The sequence below is a fragment of the Aulonocara stuartgranti genome (genome assembly GCF_965226115.1).
Source record: "Aulonocara stuartgranti genome assembly, chromosome: 20".
Lineage (NCBI taxonomy): Eukaryota > Metazoa > Chordata > Actinopteri > Cichliformes > Cichlidae > Aulonocara > Aulonocara stuartgranti.
In genome coordinates this window covers 21,362,699-21,387,884 of record NC_138956.1, presented here as the reverse complement: position 1 = coordinate 21,387,884, position 25,186 = coordinate 21,362,699, and the positions used below count along the sequence as shown (strand labels likewise).

The 25,186-nt window shown below is 42.2% G+C and overlaps 1 protein-coding gene across 5 annotated transcripts; it reads right to left on the bottom strand.

The window, feature by feature from the left end:
* Positions 1-351: 351 nt before the first annotated feature.
* Positions 352-24,719, bottom strand: LOC309697174 (segment polarity protein dishevelled homolog DVL-1-like). Of its 5 annotated transcripts, XM_082518873.1 has the most exons (15): positions 24,182-24,719; positions 19,428-19,497; positions 15,694-15,815; positions 13,033-13,151; positions 9,484-9,622; positions 9,022-9,115; positions 8,805-8,874; positions 8,549-8,688; positions 8,022-8,098; positions 7,519-7,586; positions 7,317-7,394; positions 7,073-7,207; positions 6,336-6,503; positions 5,996-6,211; positions 352-4,024 (listed from the first exon to the last, which is right to left on the bottom strand). In XM_082518873.1, the coding sequence occupies exons 1-15, from the start codon at positions 24,349-24,351 to the stop codon at positions 3,504-3,506; spliced, it is 2,187 nt and encodes a 728-aa protein (XP_082374999.1). In that variant the 5' UTR covers positions 24,352-24,719; the 3' UTR covers positions 352-3,503. The 5 variants fall into 5 exon arrangements, with proteins under 5 accessions (XP_082374999.1, XP_082375001.1, XP_082375002.1 ...); XM_082518875.1 differs by lacking the exons at positions 13,033-13,151; positions 15,694-15,815; positions 19,428-19,497; positions 24,182-24,719 and adding exons at positions 10,004-10,178; positions 10,933-11,419; XM_082518876.1 differs by lacking the exons at positions 13,033-13,151; positions 15,694-15,815; positions 19,428-19,497; positions 24,182-24,719 and adding exons at positions 10,004-10,175; positions 10,933-11,419.
* Between the last annotated feature and the right edge of the window lie 467 nt (positions 24,720-25,186).

Sequence of the window (25,186 nt, the reverse complement as noted above, 5' to 3'; positions counted from 1 at the left end):
TTTGCTTCTATTTGAGTGCATTTACGCAGTATATTGTCTCCCAATAAAGCATTAGACTTAACTACCTGTCGTGGAAAGGCTTTGTTATCACGCTACAATAGAAATAAAAGGGATTTTATCTTCATCGTAACTTTTCTGTTTTGTCTCTAACGGGGAAACAGTCATAAAGGGGGATTTTTTTTATTTTTTTATTTTTACTTAATCTCCTGGACTTTATTTTGTCTATACGGTTTTATAAACAAAGCTTAAGGATGCCAATACCATTGTCTTCCTCGTGGGAGTCATGGCATCATAGTATACATACAATATACACTGAAGAAATGCAAAATTGAGGTGAAATTAAAGAAAATGTACAGCATAAAACTTTTTTTTAATTTAAGTAAACAATTGTTAAAATACGATTTTATTCACAACAGAGAACGCGTCATTGTTATTTAACAGATGAGTCATAGGACAAGACATCATGCCCAGAATCACAAGTTTATTTAAAGGGCATTGAAAATGTCTCGAAATTCCCCCCCTCACGGACTCTTCAGAAGATCATTATGTGTCTGGTGGCTAACACTTGTATTAGACAACACACGTGGCAAATATTCAGGTAGAAAATGAAATTAAAAGTGTTGTAAGAATATTTCTTCTAAAATGAAAGTGGTGCTTTTAAAAGTGACCTTTGTTTTCAGGTGCCTTTGTTCAATTGTGTATAGCGATTCCCAAACTCAGCAGGACTTACTTCCTTTGAAAAAGGAACCGTTTCCTTACAGTAAGTGGTGTGAGTTTGGGAAAACACTGGGAATTTGCTGACAAATGATGAGGTGTCAGGTGATTACATATCTGGGGATCTTCTAGCTCATCTTCATGCTTAAATTCAAACTAACAATTTAAGTGCGAAGGGGGAAAAACGAACCAAATAAATACACGCACATAACGTTTGTCTGCTGAGTCATGATTGTAACATCTCACTATCATATGATACTTCGTGACATTCGCAGACGAGGCCTTTGACTTTCTAATGCATCACACTCGAGCGATAGCGTCGTCACGTCAAAGTGCGCGCGTGGTGTGAGACTGCGTATGTACCTCATCTGCCAACGCACCCTAAGAAACCCTTCCCACATTTACTCCTCAACCTCCTCTTTAAAAAAATTCAGCAATGAAGCACAGTAAAACCCCGTCCCAAATTTACATAGCGGCTCGGGAAATACTTCAGGGCTGTTCGGTAAGGAGTTTAGCAACACAATCTGCTGGTAAATGAGTGTGCGCTCATATTTGCATGTAGGCTGACATAAGCTTCAGAGTCAGTCAACCTGGAACTGTCATGGCAGAAGGCTTTGTTAATGTGGGACTACACGTTTTCACTTTACCCGTTGGCCTGTATTTCAAACAGCACGAAGGCGATTACAGGTCATTGCGCTCTTCTGGGGGCTGCTGTTCTAGTAGAGTAACTTATTCTGCCTACACAGCACTTCCTTCCTGACGAGCATTTTTATTACACACCCACCATAGATGTAGGTGTGTGACGTCACTCAGCAACCGCGGCTGTGGTTGTGGGTCAAGTAGATGGGGGTCTGTACTATACAGTCGGCTTGTTGTTGTATAGCCGTTTTACAAGTAACACCAGCCCACTGGGAAAGTACACGTAATTGGTGTACTGGAAACTCCACTCAGGGGTGTTAACTGTCAAGTGTCAAAACCAACATTAAAACTTTGTTGCAACATATTAACCCATCTCGGCTATAATTGTAAATGGTTGTCTATTCTTCAGGCGACTGTTTTGTTGACCACAGGCCGGTCATGAACACCAACCACCCACGAGATTGTGTCATACATTTGAAATGCATGATACTGCTTTCGAATTAAAACAGGCAACGGCACCTTAAGCACATTTTCAAATCGCATTTTTATCATTTTATCAGTCAAATGTATAGTTTGTACAATAATATACACAAAACAATGTCTCCACCTAGTGGCATTTCACTCAGTCTCCAGGTGAGGTGAAAAATGAAGACAGTGTTTTGAACATATATATTTTTATTCATATATATATAATAAATTTCTATTTACAATTTATTCTTCTTTTTTTAGAGAAAATTAAAGAGAAAGCTTTGATTGCAAACAGTGCTTCATACTAAAGGGAGGGAAGGACAAAATGGGAAAGTGCTCATAAAACTAGTGTGTGTGTTATTTCCCTCTTGTAACTATATTTTAGGTAGATACAACAGGGATTTGCCATTGTTTTGCAAGGAGATCACCATCTGAAAGCCAGGATTCCCCTTGAAGTCACTCTGAACACAACAACTAGAAGTGACAGCTTCAACAGTATGAAGAGCCATGTCCACCAAACAATGTGAGGCTTTGGCTTTTATCACACTGACTTTTCAACAAAGTCCACAACTGAAGGAGACAAACCTGATGCTTTTGTCAAACTACTTTATCTAATCAACCTTTGAGTTTGCTTTCACAGTTTGCTGTTGTGAGTGTCCAAAGTTTGCAATCCTGCTGATCTTTAAACATGTTTAAACTAAGTGTTATGGGTGTCAGGGTTTAATCACTGACAGAAATAATGATACATTCGACAAAGCACACCTAGGACATTGAGAAATGGCCACCGTTTCATAAAGAGTGATGCCTGATTGTCGGTCAGTCATTCGTAGTAGACAAAGTATGACACCATCAATGCAAAAGGATCACATAAATAACATCACGAAAATGTTCCAGTGTATGGATTCTTCCTTTAGAACATAGGAAAGAGGTAACCTCCTCCCCCAATAACGGTAATACTTTAAACAAAATGAATGAATACGTTTTCTTTAAAGCAGGTGAGACAGTCATGCAATATGCAGCCTAGTCGAACTAAAGGCTGGCTACAGGGTCTCCCTTATGGAAATCCTCGGATTGTGAACTGATCAAGGTTAGCGTTATTAGTAGTTGGCAGGTAAGAGCTTAAATACGCCAGTGGCAGCGCCTTGACATAAGGGGAGTGGGGCCAGAGTAATGTGCTAAACTGTAGCATTATACACAAATATGAGTTAGGTGTTCCAGTCCGAGTTTTATGTCCAGAAAAAGATTCGTAGGCCATAGTTATTGGCCTGGGTCTGGGGGATTGAGATCCAGGCCCAGCCAGCTTAAAGGCGCAGAACAGAAAATATCCTAGGTAGAGTACACACTCCCAAAAATGTCTGCATGGCATCTTTACAGAAATCAGTACACTGAATACCACTCACGTTTCACAAACTGTACACGTCACGTCAATACAAAAGAGGGTTTTCAGCCAGAGGACCCCTGCTTGTGTGCGAGAGGACTACTCCTGTTGTGCTCTTGCTGCCTGTATTCCTTTGCTTGGACATCAGAGGGACAGACAGCAGGGGGCTGTGGAGAGGGCCAGTCAGTGTCTACATTCTGAAGTTTAGAGATGGTCAAAAGACTGAGAGGAAAAAGGAGAACAGGGTTGAAAGGGATCAGGGAGAGCTGTTTTGTGCTCACTGAGTTAAAAAGGCACTGTTCTGTCACATGATGTCAACAAAGAACTCACAGGGATTGCCCATAGCATGCTGGAAGGACTGGCGACTGGCGGTGAGCTCAGGAGGAACGGCTGCTAACTCTCTCCCAGGTGGGGCTCCAGGAGGCGTGCTACTGTTGAATGAGGTCTTGGGGGCCAGACGGGCCAGACAATAAGGGGGAGGCAAGCCTGGGGGGCCGTAGGAGGAGGCATGGCTTCGCTCGCTCTGGGCACAGGAGCCTGGAGCTGGCTGAGTAAAGGCGGCGTGGCTGTAGGTGAACGGGGGGTGGTTGTTCTGTGTGACAGGGTGGCTCCTGTGTGAATGACTGTGGCTGAGACTTGACCTTGCGTGACTTTGGCTAGAGATGGCGTGGCTGTGATGGCTCATTTGACTGGCAGATCTGTCACCACGCCGCCCTCCGCGGATTCCTGGCTCTGATTCACTGCATGTTGACCTTTGACCCTTTTCCTGTGGGGATGAACGTCTACCTTTGCCTGCGCTGGGGTTGGATCCACTGCTTCGGCTTCCTGTTGATTGGGGGGGGGGGGAAAAAAAAAAAAAAAAAGAAACAGAGATTAACAGGTTAAGACTTCAATAGAATATAAAACACCCACAAATACACAGTGAGCAGCTGCAAGTCATCAGCTACTGATGATTCACGACCGGCTACCGATAAACAAAGACAAAAGGTCACACATTAAACATCAGCTTAATAAAGACTTCTTGAACTCCACCAGAATTAAGCATAACATGAAAAGATGCTCGTGTTTGAAACACAGTAAAATGTGTCAATGTTAATAAATACATTACTGCACTTTGTTTAAGGTGTGACCACATTTTTTGTTATGCAGTCTAGCAAAAGTCAGTCAAGGGCAAACATGATTATCTCAGTGATTTCTGCCCCAAATTCTGATGCAGCAACTGATATTAAGGCTTTTTCTTATATTCATACAAACACTGAAACAGTCAAAGATCATAAATATAAAGATGACACACCTGCATCAGAAAGATTACCACAAAGCACTTGATGAACAACACAGAATGACGTATTTGTCGTGTTGTCAATTTCTCAGTAATAATACGTGTCACAACTCTCAATGCTGTTAATAAACACTGCTGGCATCAGACTAATGGAGGTGTATCACACTGTTGCAAAATCAAACATTCCACGCCTCCCCTTCCACAGTGAGCCCAACAGCACTGGGTAAAGTGGTGCATGATTGCCCCCTATCAGCAAGAATGATAGCACAAGCCTCAGAGTGCTCATCCTGCATCATGCACCTCCCAGCACAGTACGAATGCATGCCTAGAGGCACAGAGAGGGAGAATCGGACGTCAGGAGAGTCACAGACAGGATACACATGGACCAAAGAAAAATTATGGGACGGGCAGAGAGAGAAAAAACAAAAAACCCAACAAAAACCTCAAAGCTACAGTATGAGACGTGGAGAACGTTGAGCACAAGAGAAAGAGAGGAGTGGCAGAATAAGATTGAATGGTAAAATAGAGAGAGCAGCAGAGGAGGAGAGGGGGTTAGCAGGCTTACCGGTTCCCCCAGTGTCCGGGGACTACCTCCTCCTTCAGTCTACCGTTGCCCAGCAGAAACAGAGGGAACAACAGAATTACACACACCTCCCAGCCCAGTCGTTCCTCTACTACCTGTCGTGTCCTAGTGCACTTTCCCCCGTTAGCTCCAAACCAACGTAACGCCGGTGGCTGTTACTGATCCTTTATATGCAAATATGCAGAAACTGTCCCCAAGATTTCACACATGCACTCATTACCATGAATGCTTGCCCTTTTCTGAACGCTCCCAAAGAAAGAAAACCATGACATTTATTTGTCACTTGTCTTCCCAAAATTTGCTGATAAACGAAACCAAAACTAACCGAAAGAATGGCAACTGGGCGAAATTAAAATATGGATGAGCCACTCAAAACAATGAAAATAAGACAGAGAGATGGTAATATATAGTTTCACATCTTTTGTCTGGGCTACGTAGTAAAAAATATACAGCAACATTACCCCTGCCAGCTACTTATACGTACCGCCCCAGCGCAGACAACAAAAACCATGCAGCACCATCACATTTTGATTCAAAAATCAAAACAAAAGATCATTCAAGAACTAATGGAGACACATGGACTTAGTGTTGATCATTTCAAGCTGGTGATTGATAATCACATGGTTGATCAGATCTGTTTTGTGTACACACCCAGTACTGCAGAGCTGTCCGCTGCATGACTCAAGATGCTCATGATTGACCTTGACAATACAGGACGCATTTTAGAACACAGATATTTATATTGTATTGAATAATGCAATCCAATGTCCACTTCCTGCCCAGAGAGCCAGTAAAGCTAACATTAGCATGAGCCAGACATTCGTTAATATGCCAGAAAGACTTCATTAATGTCGTGTTGCATGTTGAGCGAATATATTATATTAATCAACGATAGGCTGATGGAAAACTCGTCTTGCCCCTCCTTATTGCTTACCCTCACTGTGTTGGCTGCCTGCGCTCCCACTGTGGAAACTGTGGCATGGGTCTGAGTATCCTGGCGGAAAGCTCGGGGGTGCAGTGGGGAAAGGAGGGTAGGGGAATGGCTGCCCGCCCAGAGGCCAGGGGTTGCTAGTGGGAGGTAGTGGTGCCAAAGTGTCCTGCTCAGAACCTCCACCACTGGATCCTTCATTCAAATTGAGTGAGGCCATGTCTTGAGGAGAGAGGGAAAAAAAGCAGCAGAGAGGGACAGAGTTAGTATAATCCTTCTATTTAAAAAGAAAATGCCATAAATGTGTGAGCTGCTTAATTAATGTAGGTGTGAAAAGTGGATGTACTTTGGCAGAGGTCCCCAAAGGTATAGTAGCACTGTTCAGAGAAGGTGATCTTATTGACAGTGTGTCTCAAGTAACCGTGCTTCAACAGACTGCTCGCGTACTTCCTCGCATCGCGCCTATCCTTGAATCCTTCCACTCTGGAGTACAGCCAGTCCACTACATCAGCACCTAGCATGGCAAAGAATGCACACGTGGACATGAAGTTCAGTTCCCTGATGCGTGGAACAGATGCTAAAAATACCACTTATATGCAGCAACCACACATCAACCACAACTGCAATAGTTAGGGCAAGCAGCACAATGCTGCAAAACCTTTGAATGAAGTTAGTGGAGCTAATGCTAGAACTACGATGCTAATGCTTTTCAGAAAAAAAAAAAAAAAAAAAAAAAAAGAGTCTACATGACTTGAAAAAAAATACTTATATGATGTTGTTTGTTGTGTTTAGAAAGAGTAAACTACCTAAAAAATTATATTTTTAGATACCATGCATTTGAATTGATTTCAGTCTTGTAATTTAATATTGTGCTCTCTAGGAAACCTACTGATTTCTTTATTTCCCTTTTTTAAAGAAAAAAAAAAAGCCTTACTGAGTTATTTTTATTGCCCACACTCAGCACAGAGGTTTCGATCACTATGCATGCAATGCATGTCTGCACATTTCCAAGTAACCAGCATTGTTTACAGTAATACAGCCACTGTTTCTATATAAATTTCTGCATTGGGTAGATTTTCTCACCTATAACAGCATTTGCAATGGTGATCTTCAACCACATCCTGTCTCGAATCTCTAGGCCAGAATCAGGCAACTGCATCACTTTGACAATAGTTGCCATATCTGTTTTACTTACAGACAGAGGCAAGTCATCAAACTCTGAGATGGAAAAAGAGAAACAATTTTGATCATTGTGACCTCATTATTTATAGTTCAGTTACTGAGAAGTGACCTTTTATACTGGAACAAAGCAGCAGGTAACCTTTACCATAGTGAGGGTAAGGTGCAGTTAGGGCTGTGGTGTGTGAAATCCAGGCTGCAGGATCAATGGGTCTCACTGGCTCAGCTGAGAAAATAAAACAAAACGAGAAACTTTTTATAAATAGGACAAAGTGAACACGGTATGGTTTAAACATTATCAGGTCATCATTTGCGTTGCTCCAAATATTACACCACACCGTCTGTCTTACCACGAGGAATGGTGAAGTAGCTTCGGGGAGATGGGTCCCAACATTTGGCAACAGTAAGACTAATGGGACTGGATATACATAGAAAATAAATGTTACTCTTAGAAAAATCATACACAGAAATATGCTGTACTTGTTCCCTTTTTTAAAAACACCAAAGCTGAATAATCTACTGCGCATTGTCATTCTACTGCGAATAACTTTACGTAACATAATCAAACTTGTCAAATGTGAAAGCCGTCGATGGCTTTCATTTCCTATAAATCCTTTAATGTCAGCTACTCATTCTACTGATGAGCAGTCGACACCGACTAAGAAAGACGAAAGGTCAACTTCCAGGAAAAGTTGCAACAGTGTCCAACGGTCAAGCAGCATTATCAACTAGCTTTTCCTATTTATTTAGATCCTTTGATTTTCTATACAGCCCCATGACTCACCAGCACATTGGTTCTGATATTAATTAAATTTCATCTGATTTCAATAATCTTCCAAGAAAGAGTCCTTACCCAGTTTTGGAAACAATCTCTCTCAGGATCCTCACAGCGTCATCATTGCTCATGTTCTCAAAGTTGACGTCATTCACCTGATTGACAGACAAAACCAACAATGTAATTTCTTTACATTTCTCGACCATGTTTTACTAACTAAAATATTATTTTGAAGTTCTGAAGAGAACTTCGATGCGTTTATGCATTTATACTGTGCACGTATTAATCTCTGCTGTTCTTTTAGGGGTTCACATGGCTGCAAATCCTAAGGTCCTTTTGATGGAATAAACCCCCACAATCATAAAACAACCTATACTGTTTGTATCAGGGCCACAACAAATTGGAAGCGTCCATCGCAAACAGAACAAAGGATGGGGAAGGAAAAGAGAGGCAGGATTCCAAGTTTTACATAAGAGTTTAACAAGGGAACTAAATACAACCGTCATTATTAACATGCAGCAAAACCTCAGAGAGATGTTGTCACTGCAACAGCAAATTCGAGGCACAATTATTACCAGTTCAAATATCTCGTTATGGAAGCGTACCTGTAGTAGCATGTCTCCAGGTTCTATTCTGCCATCAGCAGCTACAGCTCCTCCCTTCATGATAGAGCCGATGTAAATACCGCCGTCCCCCCGGTCATTACTCTGACCGACAATACTGATACCAAGGAAGTTGTATTTTTCTGTTGAGATTAAAGCAGGGGATGAATACAGTTACAAAGACTCGCTTTGGTATTGATATGAATTCTACATTAAATTCTATGACGTTAAAAAATAGGCATGGATGCAACAGGTTTACCCATGTTTAGTGTGACGGTGATAATGTTTAGGCTCATCGTGGAGTCTGTGATACTGCTGAAAGACGATGACTGGTAAAGGAAGAAGAGGTTACAGTGAGCATATTGTGAATAAAAGTGGCAAAAAGCCCATTTCAAACAATTTATTCATGTGTTTCAAGCACTCAGTGTCAATGTCACTTTCAGCAGGGGCACTGATGTGTTTTAAGAGGTGCATACCCGGTCGATCTTTGCCACTTTGTGCCTCCGTCTGCGCCGTTTGTGTCTGCGCATCAGCTGTGAAGACGAACTCTGTTCTGTGGAACTACTGAGCCTGAAGAAGAAAGTGAAATCAAGGAAAAGATGGAATATTAAATAGGGTATATGAATAAGGCCAGAGTGAGCAATTTAAGCTATTTAGTATATTCATTGGGAATTTTCCTTAAAACTCTGTGAAGGTCTATGTACACACATACAGTTTCAACAAAATAATAAATTGTTAGCCTTGCTATTCCTATTTAAATGAATTTCTAACACACGCACTATATCTGATTGTAGTTTAAGTGGTTAAGTCTGATTTATTGTTGCAAATTCTTCACTGTTTTTGCAGCTTTTATGAAAAGAAAAACAACAAATCACATCAGAAAGAAGACAAAGCGACCAAGTTAAGTGTTTCAATGGCAAAACTGGAGAAGAACTTACCTGCTAGCATCCTCATCTTCTTCACTGTCGACAAATGAGCTGGACTCCAGCTCACTGCTCATTACTGAGGCACTGTCGTAACCCATGGCCGAGTCCCTTGCAGTGCGCTCTGATTTGGAGTGACCATTGATGCGAGGGACTGTAGAGAAAAAGTGCACAGCAGCAGTAAGTCAGATGGAGAGGGGGGGGTCATCATTGCAGGGTGAAGTGAGAATAAGAGAGCAACCACAAGGCGAGGAAGGAAGGAGTTAATGAGAGTGGCTGGAATACAAAACAAAAATCATCTGCAACAAGCATTAAACTGTGATCTCAGGAAGATGTGGACATTGAACTGAAATATATCTTCAATTAGACCCTCCTGCAGGTGGAATAACATGAATTAAAAAAAATGTAGCAATAAAAATGAAAAATAAACGCATTTTTTTAATACAGTACACGGATTTGTAGACTTTGCAGAAAACCAAGAAAAAGTAGTGCCCTCCCATCAGAGGAAAACTACCAGGTCTGTCTCCATACGTACATTGGCAGTGAGGTGGCGCAGTCTCAGGGTAACAGCGGATTGGCTGAAAAGGTCTCACAAGGCGAAGAGGGCGTGGTAGCCAACGTACTCGCCGAGAGCAAGCAAAACATTCCAGCAATGTAGTAGTTCCCATCGCTAGCTCCGCCCACAGGGTGCTCATTTGAAAGACGAGCTACTGCACATAAACACTCAATCAGCAGAGGGACCTGACATCCAGTGTTAAGACTCACTCAAACATATTTCCTCTCGCACTCTGCTGACTGGCGCCAGAGAAAACAAAAAAACAAACAAACAAAAAGCAAGTGTGCAGGTTCACCAAGCCAGCCTGAAAAATCTGCGTCTTTGTGCTCTGCTCCGTCTGTGCTAGCTGCTCTCTAAAAAGCCCGAGCCCCAGTCAGTCTATGCCCACCAGCTGGCTGTTGACACACTTCACAGCTTATCTACAATAGAGGAAGTGCCAGAAATAGGGAATACACAAAACGACAAACTATCAAGAGTGACGTGTAGTAAAACAAGAAGCGAGTGCTATGACTCAACAGCAAAGTCACGTTTTGAATGAATATGCGAAACTTTGAACACGGCATTATCGTGACCTTTCCGAAAGCTGTGACACTTCCAGCAATTGACTGTTTTGTGTGAACTCTGATCTTTAAAGAGAGAAACATGCAGTCTAAATAATTCTATAATCAATCGAGCTGCCTTTTGATGAGAATCGCTCATAAACAGAACCAGCCTATAAAAGCTTACACCTATTAAATAAAAATGTCACCTTGCTTCAAAAAACAAGAGCCTCCCTATTTTTAACCAACTATCCATAACTCTGGAAAAACAGAAAAATAACACCAGCGTTAAATTAACCACAAAAAACAATAGAAAATATTCCAAAGCCCAACACCATCCCGGGAAATAACACAGCGAATCCCTCTCACCGCAGCTGACAGCACGCCTTCTTCCAATGAACAGAGAAAGTGAGCTGAGAGTGAGGAGAAAGTATTACCTCCTCCCTGACTCTCATGCACGCAACTGTTGAATGACTGTTAATCTGCCTCTGACCAATCAGACAATGGTATCCTCCAAAGCAGAGAGAAAATAATATGTGATTTTATACGATAAGCTGTCTTCTCCCCTCCCTTCCTCAGGTGAAAGCACTGTCGAGTGATTGAAATCACAAAAGCTTTGCAGCCCTAATACAACAAGAACAGGAAAATGAGCTGAAGACACTTTTTCATAACAGAGAGTAGTTTATGTTCACCAGCTGTTTTGCAGGCTTTGTGTAATACTTTAATACAAACATAAGTGCTCAGGCTTAACTGTGTCTTCTCTGACCTCAGCCTTGAAATCCTGACGGCTCTGTACAGCATAACATTTAATGCCACGGGAACGCTCCCCCCCCCCCTTTGTTGGCCACAGTCGTCCTCTAATACAACTGGTTAAGATACAGAACACCTGGCAGCCTTAAAACAGATCATATCCCATAACTCCATGAGGTAGTCTTGCACCTGTTCTCCCTCTTAAATTTTTTAACTGCTCCATTATTCATCCTTGAATGCTACAGCGCAGGAAAGAAAACTGAGAAAGACGAGAGAGAGAGAATAGTTTGACAAGTCTGAACATTTTAACCGATCTTTGTAAAACAGCGAGGAACGCTCGCATGTGTATAAGGTGACAGGGGAATTCCTGCTGCTGCTGATGATGATGCTGCAGGCAGTGAGGCACAGAGGTGGGAGGAGGTATCTGTCTTTACGCCTCGCTGTGTCACTCGGTGAAATTAAAGCTGAATTACACTTAATTGGACTTTGTTACACAAATTTATGAACCAGTTCCTCTTGGAGTTTCTCTGGGAAAGTATATGTGCTTCTAGATTGGATTGAAGTCAGTAAACACAGACAACGGGGTGGATAACAATGTATATTTCATTGAGTTTGTGATCCTTCTCACATGCAAAAAACAACAGATGTTCAGTTGGCTGTTAGCAGCAGCGGCAGCAGCAATATGTCTGTGCCAAGTCAAAAGCATCATCATGGAGTGCACCAGCGTGATCACGATGAAATCACTGGCTATGCTCATGTGCAGATCGTCTGCTAAGATAAATCTGTTCCCCATCTACAGCCCTCCATACAACCCCAACCTGATGCTGTAATCAGTGATGCTAATTGCACCACATAAATTAATGAGTATTTAGTTAATGAGCCTGGAGCGCAGGATGCAAAGAGCCAGGCTTGCTGTGAAGAGAGGACAAAGGGGAAGGGGGGAGCGAGAGAAAGAAAGCGAGAGAGAAGAGCACAGTGATTTTTGCTGTCAGTGAAAACAATGGCAGACTGCGATTGTTTATTACTTGGTGCCAAAAAACCAACTAATTTTGTCAAAAATACCTGTGTGGGACAGAAACCGGATGAAAGCAGGTACCTCTACTGATCGCCAATGTGCTTATATGGGCAACCACTGCAAAACCTTCCTGTTCTCTGTTGTGGATAGCACAGACAGCCTCCCTTACTGAAAACACTGAGCCTGCAAATAGGAGTTCTTGCGAAGGAGCAGGAAAGTGCTGCGCCTCTCCTACCGAAGAGCTTGTAATAGAAATTGCTGTAGTCAAATGTCAGCACAATAAAGCAAATGCATTTGCACTTGATAACAGTTCTCAGGAGCTTTTAAAGTCAAGATCCAATCAATTTCTTTTCCAGATGGAATGGAGGCATTTTTTATTTCAACAGTGACTGCAACAGACTCCTGTTATAATTCAGACCTGAGAGCCACAGAAGAAACAGAAAAGAAAGACAACTACTGGCCAACTATTCCAAAAACGCTGACATACAGTGAACTTTTTGCTTTAACATAGCTGCAGTTGAACATGTACCACTTGAGCCCCAGGGACCTTTTTTCATACATGTCTACTTCCCGTCCACATTTTTTGGTGATTGACTTGTGCGGAGTATGAGAGTTAAATGAAGAGGTACTGAAAAGTAATAAGTTGGAAATGACAAGATAATTGCGTTTTTGGGATCCATCTGTTCCTGGCTGATAATACTCACGCTCAGTTTCTCGAGCTCTCCTCCGTGCGCGCTCTCTCTCTCGCTCTCTGCGGTGGCTTAGGAGAGACTCTGTACCAGTCTCTGTGTCCAGGCCGTCACGACTGCTCACTGCATTGGCACTGCAATACACGCATCGGAAAACTTCAGTCAGCTTCATAATGATGTACAAAACACAGAGTATCTCAGTCTGCCTCGCAGAAAGTGTTTCAAATGAATTCTCTAGCCAGCCTGAGACCAACACTCCTGAACATAATCCCTAGCTACAGTATACTTCTGTCTGTTATAGTATCTGTATGCCTGCCATCCAACCTTAGGGGAATATGCAACTCATATCATGACTCTGTTTCAAATTCAGTCCCTCTGGCCAAAATAGCAATTTCATTGTTCGGTGGTATGTGATGTGTTTTTCACTAAGTGTCATTAATGACCAGATACCCTGAGAGGGAGCCATTCTGGACAATACTGGCATTAATGAGACCTATTGAAAGCCCAGATGGTGCCTGGAGCATGATTGGGAGAGAGACAGAGAAGAGAATGACAGATCGCATAAAAAGTGAGAAGTGGTAGATCAGGTGTGGGCTGAGCAATAAGCCGGCCTGTGTGTACTTGAGGTCTGGAAGGAGTCTGGGGGCTCTGGAAGAGCTGGCGGGCAGATTGTTATTCTGTCAGAGGGCTGGAGACACCGTGGCCTCAGGCACGAGGGTTAAGGGACTCACACTGCCACCGGGCTCCTAGGAAACCTGAATCCGATGAGAACTCTACTCAACCCTGTCAGTCAGTCACACGCACTTAGGCACGTATGCAACATGTATCTGACACCTGAATACCTAAATAATCACACCTGCGTAAATGTCAGTGCACGCGCACAAACAGTCAAAATCAAAGTGTATAAACAGAAAAAAGAGGCATAAAAAACCAAACCTGTGAGCAAACATCATTCCTCGTTTGAAAACAATGTTCTCGCACACCTCAGTGCCTACGTGTGGCTGACCAATGCAAATGAAAATCTCAGGAGCAGACAGGATGCCGTGTCTGCCGTGTTCACTCAGCGGGATGAAGCGCTCAATTGAGCATGCTTACATGCGCGTGCTACAGAGTACTAATGGGTGCACCTGGGCCCGGCTTCACCAGCACAGGTCAGTGCATGTATGCAAAAATCAGTGAAGATGCACACTTCAGGTGCATTTCTAGTGGAACTGATTAGAAAGCTATGTGATGATCGATGCGGTGGCCACTGCCTCGCTGTTAGCCCTGTCAAAACCTGTCAAAGGGCGCTCACCAGCCAGCCGACGGATCTGCTATTCTGGTGGGAGATTATCCGAGGCGCTAGGCTCCAGCTGTGAACAAATGCCACCCCCTTTCAATCCCCACACCTACCACCCCCTCTCCCTGTTGCCAATAGCCCCCCCCCTCCCATTGGGAAATGGAGATGGGTGCTTTTAATGTCTGCTAATCCGGATTACCGAGCAGAAGCACATCAGTGTGTCCATTCTCAGACCAAAACACCTATTCTGTGTGTGCTCATCAAATAGAGCCATTCACGCCGACAAACACGAGATGCATGAATAAAGCACAAAGAGAAAATGATGTGGTAATAATATTCTAGCTATTTGCAGACAGCGGTACAGGGGGGAAGGCTGGATTCATTTCAGAAAGAGGGGAGGTTCGCGATAAGGAATTCACCATGCTGTAAAAACGGCCTGGCTGTCTGACTCAAAGAGCGAAAGAGAAAGAGAGAGCGAGGCACGGAGGGGGCGGGTAAAGGGGCCGGCAGACAGTTTGCTGTTTTTTCCACAAGGTGGCGGTAGTCAAAGCTGGCTGGGAACAATAACATCATCAGGCCAGATGACAGCCAAACAGGAGTGAGCAGCCCATAGAGGGCAAAAGAGAGCTGAGATGTCAAACAGTAGATAAAGAGATACACTGAGACATGACAGATTGCATGTTCTCAATATAGAGCCTCAGCTATATTGCTCTAGTGCTGTAATGGCAATGACTCTTGGCCTCCACTGCCCCCAGCCCTTTTGGCTATATTTAGGAAGGGACTTCTCCTTAGTGATTACAGTTATATTTTTTAAATCTGCTGGTTTTAAGGCAAAGTCTGGACTCAGGTAGCCATAACGTTGAGAAAATCTCAATTTTTGAGTGCTTAAGCAATAATATGATTCAGGCCACATGTGCTTTTTTTTTTAAGAGTATGGATGAATGCTCTTAGTGACTGAATACAATGAGCCTCACTTGAGTGCCAGTATTTGCCTGAAGAGGTTTATGCTGTCAAGGCTATTTCAAGAATCAGCCGCCCAAGCAGCATGCGCATCGTGTTTACATAGACGAGCGGAGTAACGCCTTACTCCATGGCTGTGTGGGCGGGAATATATACCCAAGTGGGAAAAATACTCACGCCTATGCATATTCCCACACTGTAGTGTTAGCACATACTTCATGCTATATTCACACAGCGGCGGAGCGACCGTCTACACTCCCCATGTGAGCCTGTGACGATAAATCTCTCTGTGGCACGTTCCACGTTCTGATTAGCACATATAGCGTGCTGTGAAATGAAAAGGTCAACCGGTACGCAGGGCTGCGTGCTTGAATACATCTGCCTACACGAGTGTGTGTAATTGTGCATACATGACGAGCGGCAATCATCCTACTCACTGGAAGGACGGGGGCCGTGAGTCCCCGATGCCCCCTGTTCTCTCGAGGGGTGGGGGAAGTTCTGGATGGCTCTCCGTGCATTGAGATCCTCCATCAGAGTGTGCACTCTCTGCCAGGACCAACTGAAAAAGACAGGTTGGAGGAAACAAAATTATTCATTACAGATTAGACATATTCAGGTCAAAGACAAGCACACGTTATACCGTGCATATTTTATTGTATTCTATAGGCTGCATAGTGTGGACACAGAACTAGAAGAAAGAAACTCTGTAACCACGCAAACTCAAAGATAAACTCAGAGACAGACGTCTCTTAAGCGCGAGTCCACTCAGGGGAGGCTGTGAAATTGAGATGTGGCAAAAAGGCCTACCGATGACTTCTGGCTATGCTTATACAACTTGAGAAACACTGCAAGCTACTTAGAAACTTAAAAGACTTCTGTTCTTTTACTCAGCTGAGTGTCGGTACAAAGGATGATGTACAATGACCCATCCTTTCATCTGAGCCAGAATAATGAAAGTTAAAGCAGACAGGCGAGGAAAGCCCAACAACTCTGTGGGCTGTGATTATTCTAATGCAAGCCTGGGGGTTCACAGGCATCGCTATGGTGCCACTCGATTCTCAAATAAAGAGTGGGATACTTTTCTTTTCTCCATTACAACGGATATAAGTGTTACTGCAATTTCCATCACCTTCTGTGCCTGCCGTGTACTGACTTGCTGGCTTTCTTCTCGAAACATCCTAAGAAGGAGCAGATTTCTCTCTGGTCCTTGGATCTCCAGTTTTATAGAAATTTGTTTCTATTTAAAACAGCGGCTGGTGACCAAAATGCTGTAATTCTAAAGAAAAATCAATGACATAAAAACATAGGACAAGCTGACAGAATTGAACAAAGGAAAAATAAAATGAGAAGAAAGAGAAGCCAGAGAATAAAATGTTTTAAACTTCAGGTTTTCAAACAGGTTTTTAAATGTCTAATGTTGGGGGGGGGGGTGTCCTGCTGTGACTGGGCAGTTTGTTCCAGAGTTTAGGAGCAGCCACAGGAAACGCCTGATCTCCGCTATGCTTTAATCTGGACCTCAGGACAGCTAGGAGCTTCTGGTCCGCAGACCTCAGTGAGCTTGAAGGAGTGTATAACTTTAAAAGATCAGAAAGGTACGAAGGCGCTAACCCATGCAGTGCCTTAAAAATAAATAATAAAATCTTAAAATCAATTTAAAAACCGACTGGCAGCCAGTGTAAAGATGCTAGTATAGGACATATATGGTGGATGCATTTATTACATTATTTTCCTTCTGGCTTTGAGAGTTTTTTATGGTAGACCTTGAAGAGAATTCCTGATATATTTTTTCCCAAATACTTTAAAATGTACACACTGGATTATTTTATCTAAGGCCTTAATCAGAATCAGAATCAGAATAATTCCAAAGGAAATGATGTGGTTACAGTTGCTTTAAGAACAACAGTAACAGATTTAACTAAATTAAATAATACAATATATTACAAAGTCACAAAATATAAGAAAAAACTCTAATATACAAACAGCTCAATTATAAATATCCAGAATATTACAGAGATTAAATATATATGATTGAAATTAACTTAATGAACGTAACTAATTTTGGAAACACTGGACTTGCTAATCACACTGACATAAATATGTGGACCAGGTTAATCTTCATATTACAGCCAGAATCTCTGACGGCCCAAATACGGCACATATTCCAAAAAGCACATCAGATAAATTACAGAGTATTTCAATCTAGCCCAATCTGGTTTGCAAGGACCCTCCCTGGGTATGTCTTTAAATTCCATTAAAATCACCAATAAAATAATCAAAAGCACAAACTTCTTCGGCAATTTACATAATAACGTCCCAAAACTGTAGCTTTAAAAATTGTTCTAATATGAGTGTAAAATGATTTCAGCCATGTTCCATCTTAGGTTCTGCAGCTCCCCCAGCATCATAGGCAGTATTCTTAATTATTAATGCATTACGACTGATCTGACATTGCCCCACGAGCAAATGTTTATCTTTTCATTTTATACTAAGTTTAATAGCACAGAAATTTTCCTTCCTTTTGAAATGTTTAAACATGCAAGAAAAATAAGTCTACATCAACCTCACCGTATATGTAGTCTAGTTAGTGGAATCTAATATATTTTTAATTGATTTATTGTCTGAATAACTATTAGAATAATAAGTCCAGTTAGCATGTGTGGCTAACCTACGGTGTGCAGGTGTTTTAATCACAAGAATTTTTTAACAAGGAAGAAATAATGACTGCAGAGGAAATGCTGTGCAGCGACACCACAAATTGTGATTTTCTTTCTAAAACGAATACATCAGTCACTTCACCTGCAAAGTTTAACATTAAAATGATAAACGAGAAAGAAAGAAAACATAATAAAGTGTAAAATCATCAAATCAGTCTGCTGAGAGCTCTTTGAATAGCAACACATATTTGTGAAAACGGGAGCTGGACTTAAATAAAATGTGGCGCAATCATGAGGAAACATGTACATATTAGGACTAACTGTTATATAACAGTTGACTAACTGTGACCACACTTAATCACAAGTGGAGGCTATTGTGAGAGAGTATCGACAACAATTAAGTGTTATTGAGCAAGACAGTCGCTAACAAGTACACAAACACCACCATGTGGCTCTCTCTGACCTCTGACCTCCCCAAGCGGAAAGAAAAATAATGAGTTTCCCCATAGGGATCAATAAAGTACGATCTATACAAGACATTGTTAAAAAAAACAAAAAGACACTGAGCAAATTAAATTACAGACCTTCAAACTAATTTATAAATCTTTGCTGCTACTTTTGGATCAATATTTAGAGACAGACGTTCTTTGTCCTATATATATATATATGACTGATTAAGGTGTAAATCCTTCTCTAATAAAGATAGACTGATTTAATTTGGCATAGCCTATTGTCTCTGTAGACATGGGTTCACGGTGCTGTTTGTCTTCAGTAATTAAAAACACTAGAAATACACAGTGTATGTGGCCAAAGGATTGCAGCAGATTAGGGCTATCAAACTCATATAGTTCATAAAGAAGTACAAGTAACTGTAAATTACCATCCATGTACAAAAGAGATGAATAACTTCAGAAAAACCAAAGCAATTCCAACAATATGTCTCATATTCTTTCACATTTAGTTACTGTTACTATCATTACATGTGAATGACAACATATTGATCGCCATGCATCTACAAAGGCACCAAAGCTAAACTAAACAACGCTTTTATCATTCAAACAGATGTGATCTACAAATGAGCTAAAATAATAACAAATTTCCACTCCAGTAGCATCATCAGCTCTATTCACAATGCTGAGATTTCATTGTAAAACTATAATTATTAATAACTTCTATGCAATTTTTACACTTTGCAAAGACACCCAGCTTGACTGCACCACTGAATGGATTTCATGGGTGTATGTTTGACCCCCCCTGAAGTAAATGGTCATTTTAATGGTCAACCTAAACCAGCTCTTTTGTTACCAGGGCCTGGTTTAATATCTAATGGATTCACTCACACCTTTATAGCACAGATGAACAATAGCTTAAGGTGAAGAGTGTTTGATAACTTATGTGGAGGCGTTGCATTTTAATATGTACATGATCTATGGGTGCTCCACATATCTTTGCATAGAGCTGAGACTACACAGCCAGGTGAACAGGGGCAACACGGATGAGCCATCCATCTCACTTACCCAGGACACTACTCTCCCGTTGAAGCATGGCAGCTTGGCGTTGTCATCAGAGATTTCTTCTTTGACGACCCTAGGGAGCAGGCAGACAGATACAGTCAGGCTCACTAACCAGTGGTCGGACACAGAGTTGGCTCAACAACACAGCATGGGTCGACCTGCAATGTTGCCCCACGCTGAGTGACATTCACGCACTGAAAGCCACGTTTTCAACATTGGTTTCGATCAGCTTTGCACCCTTTGTAGCATGAAGCAAGCTCATAGAGTAGCGGTGGTGCTGCATTCAGTTTCTATCCTTGATTTATAAATATCATGGCTATCAGACCACTTACCCTGAGCACAACAATGTAACAACAGCTCTGCCTACAAGGGAAAGAACTATAAATCAGATAGATAGATAGATAGATAGATAGATAGATAGATAGATAGATAGATAGATAGATAGATAGATAGATAGATAGATAGATAGATAGATAGATAGATAGATAGATAGATAGATAGATAGATAGATAGATAGATAGATAGAGTAGGAAATGCCTCATAACTGCGACAACGAGGCGTCAAGCGTGTATTAATAGGGTGATCCTGTGCGAGCGCCTCCTTCAGTTTGGCTGTAAATTCCCAACAAAAATACCTCCCAGTTACCCTTTGACCCTCTGGGAAACAGTTCAGCAGCAAGCCGTCACCACACCTGCTCAGCTTGTGTCACACAGATCAGGCCTGGAGCTTGCTGAGGGGCAGGAGACGATCTGGCAAAACACACTCTGACACAAGTCACGGGGCTCTAACATCCTAATATATTTACCAGATTCCACTGTAACTCCCTGGATGACTTTATGTGTTGTATGTTGATTGTTTTTTGAGAAGGATTTTCCTGGAAAGGCAGCAACTAAGCATTTCTGAGTCTGTGGAGATCTCACGTAAGCTTCTTGGCTTTGAACATGAAAAAGGGAGAGGCATGACTTGAGAGCAGCAGGAAATCCAAAGACGATTTTATGCAGCGGTGTCTCTGACAGCGACTTTACAGCTTTTTTTTCTCGTCCTGTTTTGCCAGAACGTCCCTGCAACTGAAATGATTAGCCAAGCTAGTTGTGTTTTTGTGTGCACTGCCGCTGTGGGAGCTGCATTGCTGGGAGTGGTGGACAGAGATAACGTAGCCTTGTGGCTGGAACTGACGACCACAGAGTCTGCTGCTGTGGCATGTTCCACCTCAGGGAGGAAAAGGGAGGGAGGTGAGGGCCGAGTCTGCCGGCCACTCGTTAGGTAGGAAGTGTTTGCATCCTCTCTCTCAAGCTGCATGACCAGCTGTACAGTGACTTGTGAGGATGTGGGAGTGGCCTGTATAAATAAAATAGGAATGATTGCTTCTTCCTAAAGTTTGACAAAAATAAGGATTTCCATTCACACATTTGACCTGTGCAAGTGTAGTTTATGCTTTTTGGCGTGCAAAATACTTTCGCTTTGTGTTGTAAGATATGAGCTGAGACGCAATTCCAATGATAACAGCTGATGACTTTAACATCTTCCATCTGATATCAGGACCTGCTTTAGTTTCACTTCTGAACCCTAAGCACAGACGCACAAATGTACGCACAAACACACACACACCGTAAACCCTGTTTAGAAAGCAATGTGTTTGGTGTGGGCTGCTGTCAAAGATCTGACTTCTTAGGGCTGACAGCTTAAATAGGTCTTAACAGATTTCACAGGATAATGACTAGATTTACCCCGGTGATCGTGGAATATTCCGCCGCTGGTGATATTTGTGTAGCTGGGAAAGATTAGATGTGTTTGTTTATGCTTTGAAAGACAGAGGAGGGCTAGGTTAACTTGCAGCCTAGAACAGAAACCAGAGGTGGGAGAATCCAGCCACCTCAGACCAGCCATCCAATGACTTTGGTGGGCTCATGCTAATGACACTTTAAACAGGGAAGCAAAATATTTGTAGTCAAACAAGTTTGTGAACAGACTGACTTCAATATGCCTCCGGGTCTCACTCAGTAAACACCTCAATTCAAGTTTAACCATGTGTAAAGCTGGTAATAATAGCAAGTGTACTGTCAATGGCGCGTGACGCTTAAAATCACAAAGTTCATACGTTTCAGTTCAGTATGTGATTGTTATCATTGCAGTTGATGCTATGACATCAGATTCTGGTATCACCTTCAAATCTGTCACAATCTGTAAATGATAAAAGCAAGCAAGGAGTGACGGGAGTGCGTTTGTGCAAAAAGCTGCAGATTTTTGTCCTCTAACTACAGCAGGAGAAAGATCCCCTTACCAGCCCCCTATTTTCTGAGGCACAAACAAGACTGTTTCTTTCAGACCTTCAGCTTGGCTGCTTCCTCAGCTCCAGAGCGCCTCTGTGACTTGCATTATAGTGAGGTTTCAAACCCACTCACCACCAGTGGCAATGACAAAACGCCATATCATCACCTTGAAGTCTCCAAAAAAACCAAGTGGGTTGCTTCAAAACAACCCAGCCAATTAGCTTCCTGTCTTATGAATATGGATGAGCGAATGAATATTACTGACAAAAAAAACAAACAAACAAAACAACTGAAGTATGAAATGTGTACACGAAATGTTCATCGCTTAATTTGCTGTGCTCTGTTCTGTGGATGGAAATGCCACATCCCCTAGTTACACGTTTTCCATGCAATTCCAAAGGGACCTGAAACGGCACGTTCACCGCGGTAAGCCGAAGCGGCCGGGGCGCAAACCGTTTATCAAATTTGTGTGGCCATTCCTTAAAGAGCTGATATGGCCAACACAAATGTAGTTCAGCAATCCCATAAGAAAATGGCAGTTTTCTCCCCTGCGCACCAGGGGGTCTACTACAGAGAACCTTGCACTGACTGCTCATTTACATTTCAAACACTGTCTATAACTGCAAGGGATTTGATGTTTTCCCTCTCTGCTCAGCAGTCTTATTCCTCCCTTGCTAATTCTCCAGCAGCCATACTGTCTGTGTGTATGCAGTGCAGCCAGCACGGCTACCACAAAGCGCTGCTTTCCTCTGTGCCTTTGACTGAGTTTGCTTCCATACTGTGCCAGTACCATACGGCACTGGACTCACAGAGCCTGAATATCCAAGCGTAACTCAAAGGCAGGAATGCTTGTAGAAATGCCTTTGTAATATCTACATGGAACTCGACCCTGTCCAGTTCACAGTGTAATATGACTGTGTGCTTTATGCTTTGTAATGCATATGCAGGAAAAGAATCTACGAGGCTGTGAGTTTAGCAACTTGGAGTCATGTCTCTATGTGGAGAGAGCAAACACGCTTTGTTTGTTTCCATAATCTGCTTGTCGATCACCTGAGGCCCAGTGAGCAGCCCGGCCTGCAGCGCAAGACAGGCAGGAAGCCAGGCCTGGGGACAAAGCGGCGCACCAAGACTAGCCTGCAACCAGGAAGAGCCAGTTTCCCTCACAAGGTCAGGCTGCAGTGGAAATGCATGACGTTCGGCTCTGTAGACACTGCCTGCCTCTGCATTTCCTCAAATCATTTTTGCGATTACGCTGCTAGATACAAATGTACATAGGCCCGTGTATGACTCCTCAGATTGGAATGAGAACAGTCACTGACACAAATATGTCATCCTCAGCAGAGGCCTGACACAAGTTGATCTTGCTGACCGAGAGAACTGGAGAGCTTTGTAGACCTCGTGTAACGCCTGAAAACCAGGATGGGTTGACAAAAAGAGGGGCAGAAAAAAAAAGAAAGACAAGACTAAAACATGGAGGAAATATTTCTGTTCTGACATTCAGTGAAGGAAGTGAAGGTAACTACATTTTTAGGGTAGGATAAATAACAAAATATTCACATTTAAATCTTTTGCGTACACCGTTATTTTACCCAGCATGCTGTCCCCATCAACACCCCCTATTTTGCTTCTACAGACAATCTACATCATAATTACCATTAGTAAATTAAATTACCCATGTCTCTCTCATAATAACATTAAATGATAAAAGCCAGTGAATTGTAGGATATAACTAGATGGCAGACAACTGCACCACCAGCACGCATTATTTAACTTTGATGTTTTCCTTAGGAGCTCTGTAATAACACAATATATTACAATGCTGATCAGAAAATTTAGCGAGACAACTACTTTAAGGACTGAATGCTGTTAGAAGAATTATTCAGAAAGGTGATAAGATGATGCACAGTCACCATCACTGCCATGTGGTTCCCAAATTGCCTTGGGATCCACCTGCAGTGCACAATATGTGTTAGTAAACAAATACAACCATATAATTCATTAATAAATAAATATTTTTAATGGTTATTTCGAACCCTGCTAAAATTATAACCAGGTACTGGGAAATAGACCATTACGAAATCTGAGAAGTTGAATATTGAGACCTCGCCAGCATTGCTCTGACAGTCATATTCCACATGGTTAATATATTGAGGTTAATATGAGAAGCAGTGGTCTGGCTCTGTGTAATGCACGCAGGTCTGCGTCATTAGGGCTCTGGACAGATCTGGTACAACTTCAAACCCTCAAGTGTCTCCTCCGCTGAGCACAGGGTAGCCTGTAATAATGAGCAGGTGCCAAGAGCAGACATGGAAACAGACACGGTTCTATATAGTTTTGCGCACATGTAGCAATCTGGCAGTCGGGATCGTTTGATGTTGCCTATAATGATAGCTGTAATAAAAGGTGTAAATACACACCGCAGCAAATAGCAAATGAGCCACACGAACAGGCTAATAATAATAATGATCGCCGACAGTAGCCACTTACCCAAAATCCTGGTCCATGGATTTGAAGAAGAATTTGTAGCTGTTGACCGGCCGATTGTTGAGGACATTTTTAAAATCCGCTAATGTGACTTTCTCCGGAGGAACAGACAGTTTGACCAGATAAGGAGTCTCCTCCTCGTCAATGTGATAAATTATTTTAGTCTCCGCCATGAGAGTGTGAAAAGGGGAGGACAATCATGGGAAAGCAAAAAGGGTTGGCAGCGCAATAAACAGGCCTGCTATGTTACCAGCTACCCGGAGAATAACATAGCAGCGTTCCCTAATATATAACCCTGTATAGCCCGCGACGGAAAATACAACTCCGTGCCTTTGACAAACACAGCGAAAATCCAGGCATAATCGCGTTATGAGTGCCTGTATTCCTGCTCCAGTGTGAGTCGGTACGGTGGCTCTCTCGGCACTAAAACAGGAAGGGACAGTCCACATCCTTGCGATATGGAGTTGGGAATATTGCTATTTTTCACAAGCTAATTGGTTAGACAGTGCTGTCATCTAGCGGTGTATCTGGGGTGTGCGCAGGCCACCTTATACAACACACTCACACAGCTTCCTCCACAGTAGCCTACAGTCATGACATAGAACAAAGGAGGATGTGCAGCGGCCCAATGAAGCATGGATACTGCTTTCCTGTTATTATAATTGACTTTATACTGCAGTTCTTATTGCGTAAAGCAGCGTCACTTAAATTCAAGCTTTCATCCGATATTTATTCATCAGTTATTTTTATTCTTATGAAAATAAAGGGAAGCCCAAAATATATGAGGCCAAAATTGTCTTATTAGTATATTGTAGAAATAACATACTCATGCAGATTTTTCTTTTACTTATTCATCACAAGTTTCTTGGTCATCCGTTCACCAGATTAAGTGGGCTAATGTCTTTGGACTCTAGAATGACCAGGTGTCCCACTTGTGGTCCCCATCTCATATACCAAGACAAATACCCAATATTTTGATTAGCTCTTGTTAACTTTGATTTCACAAGA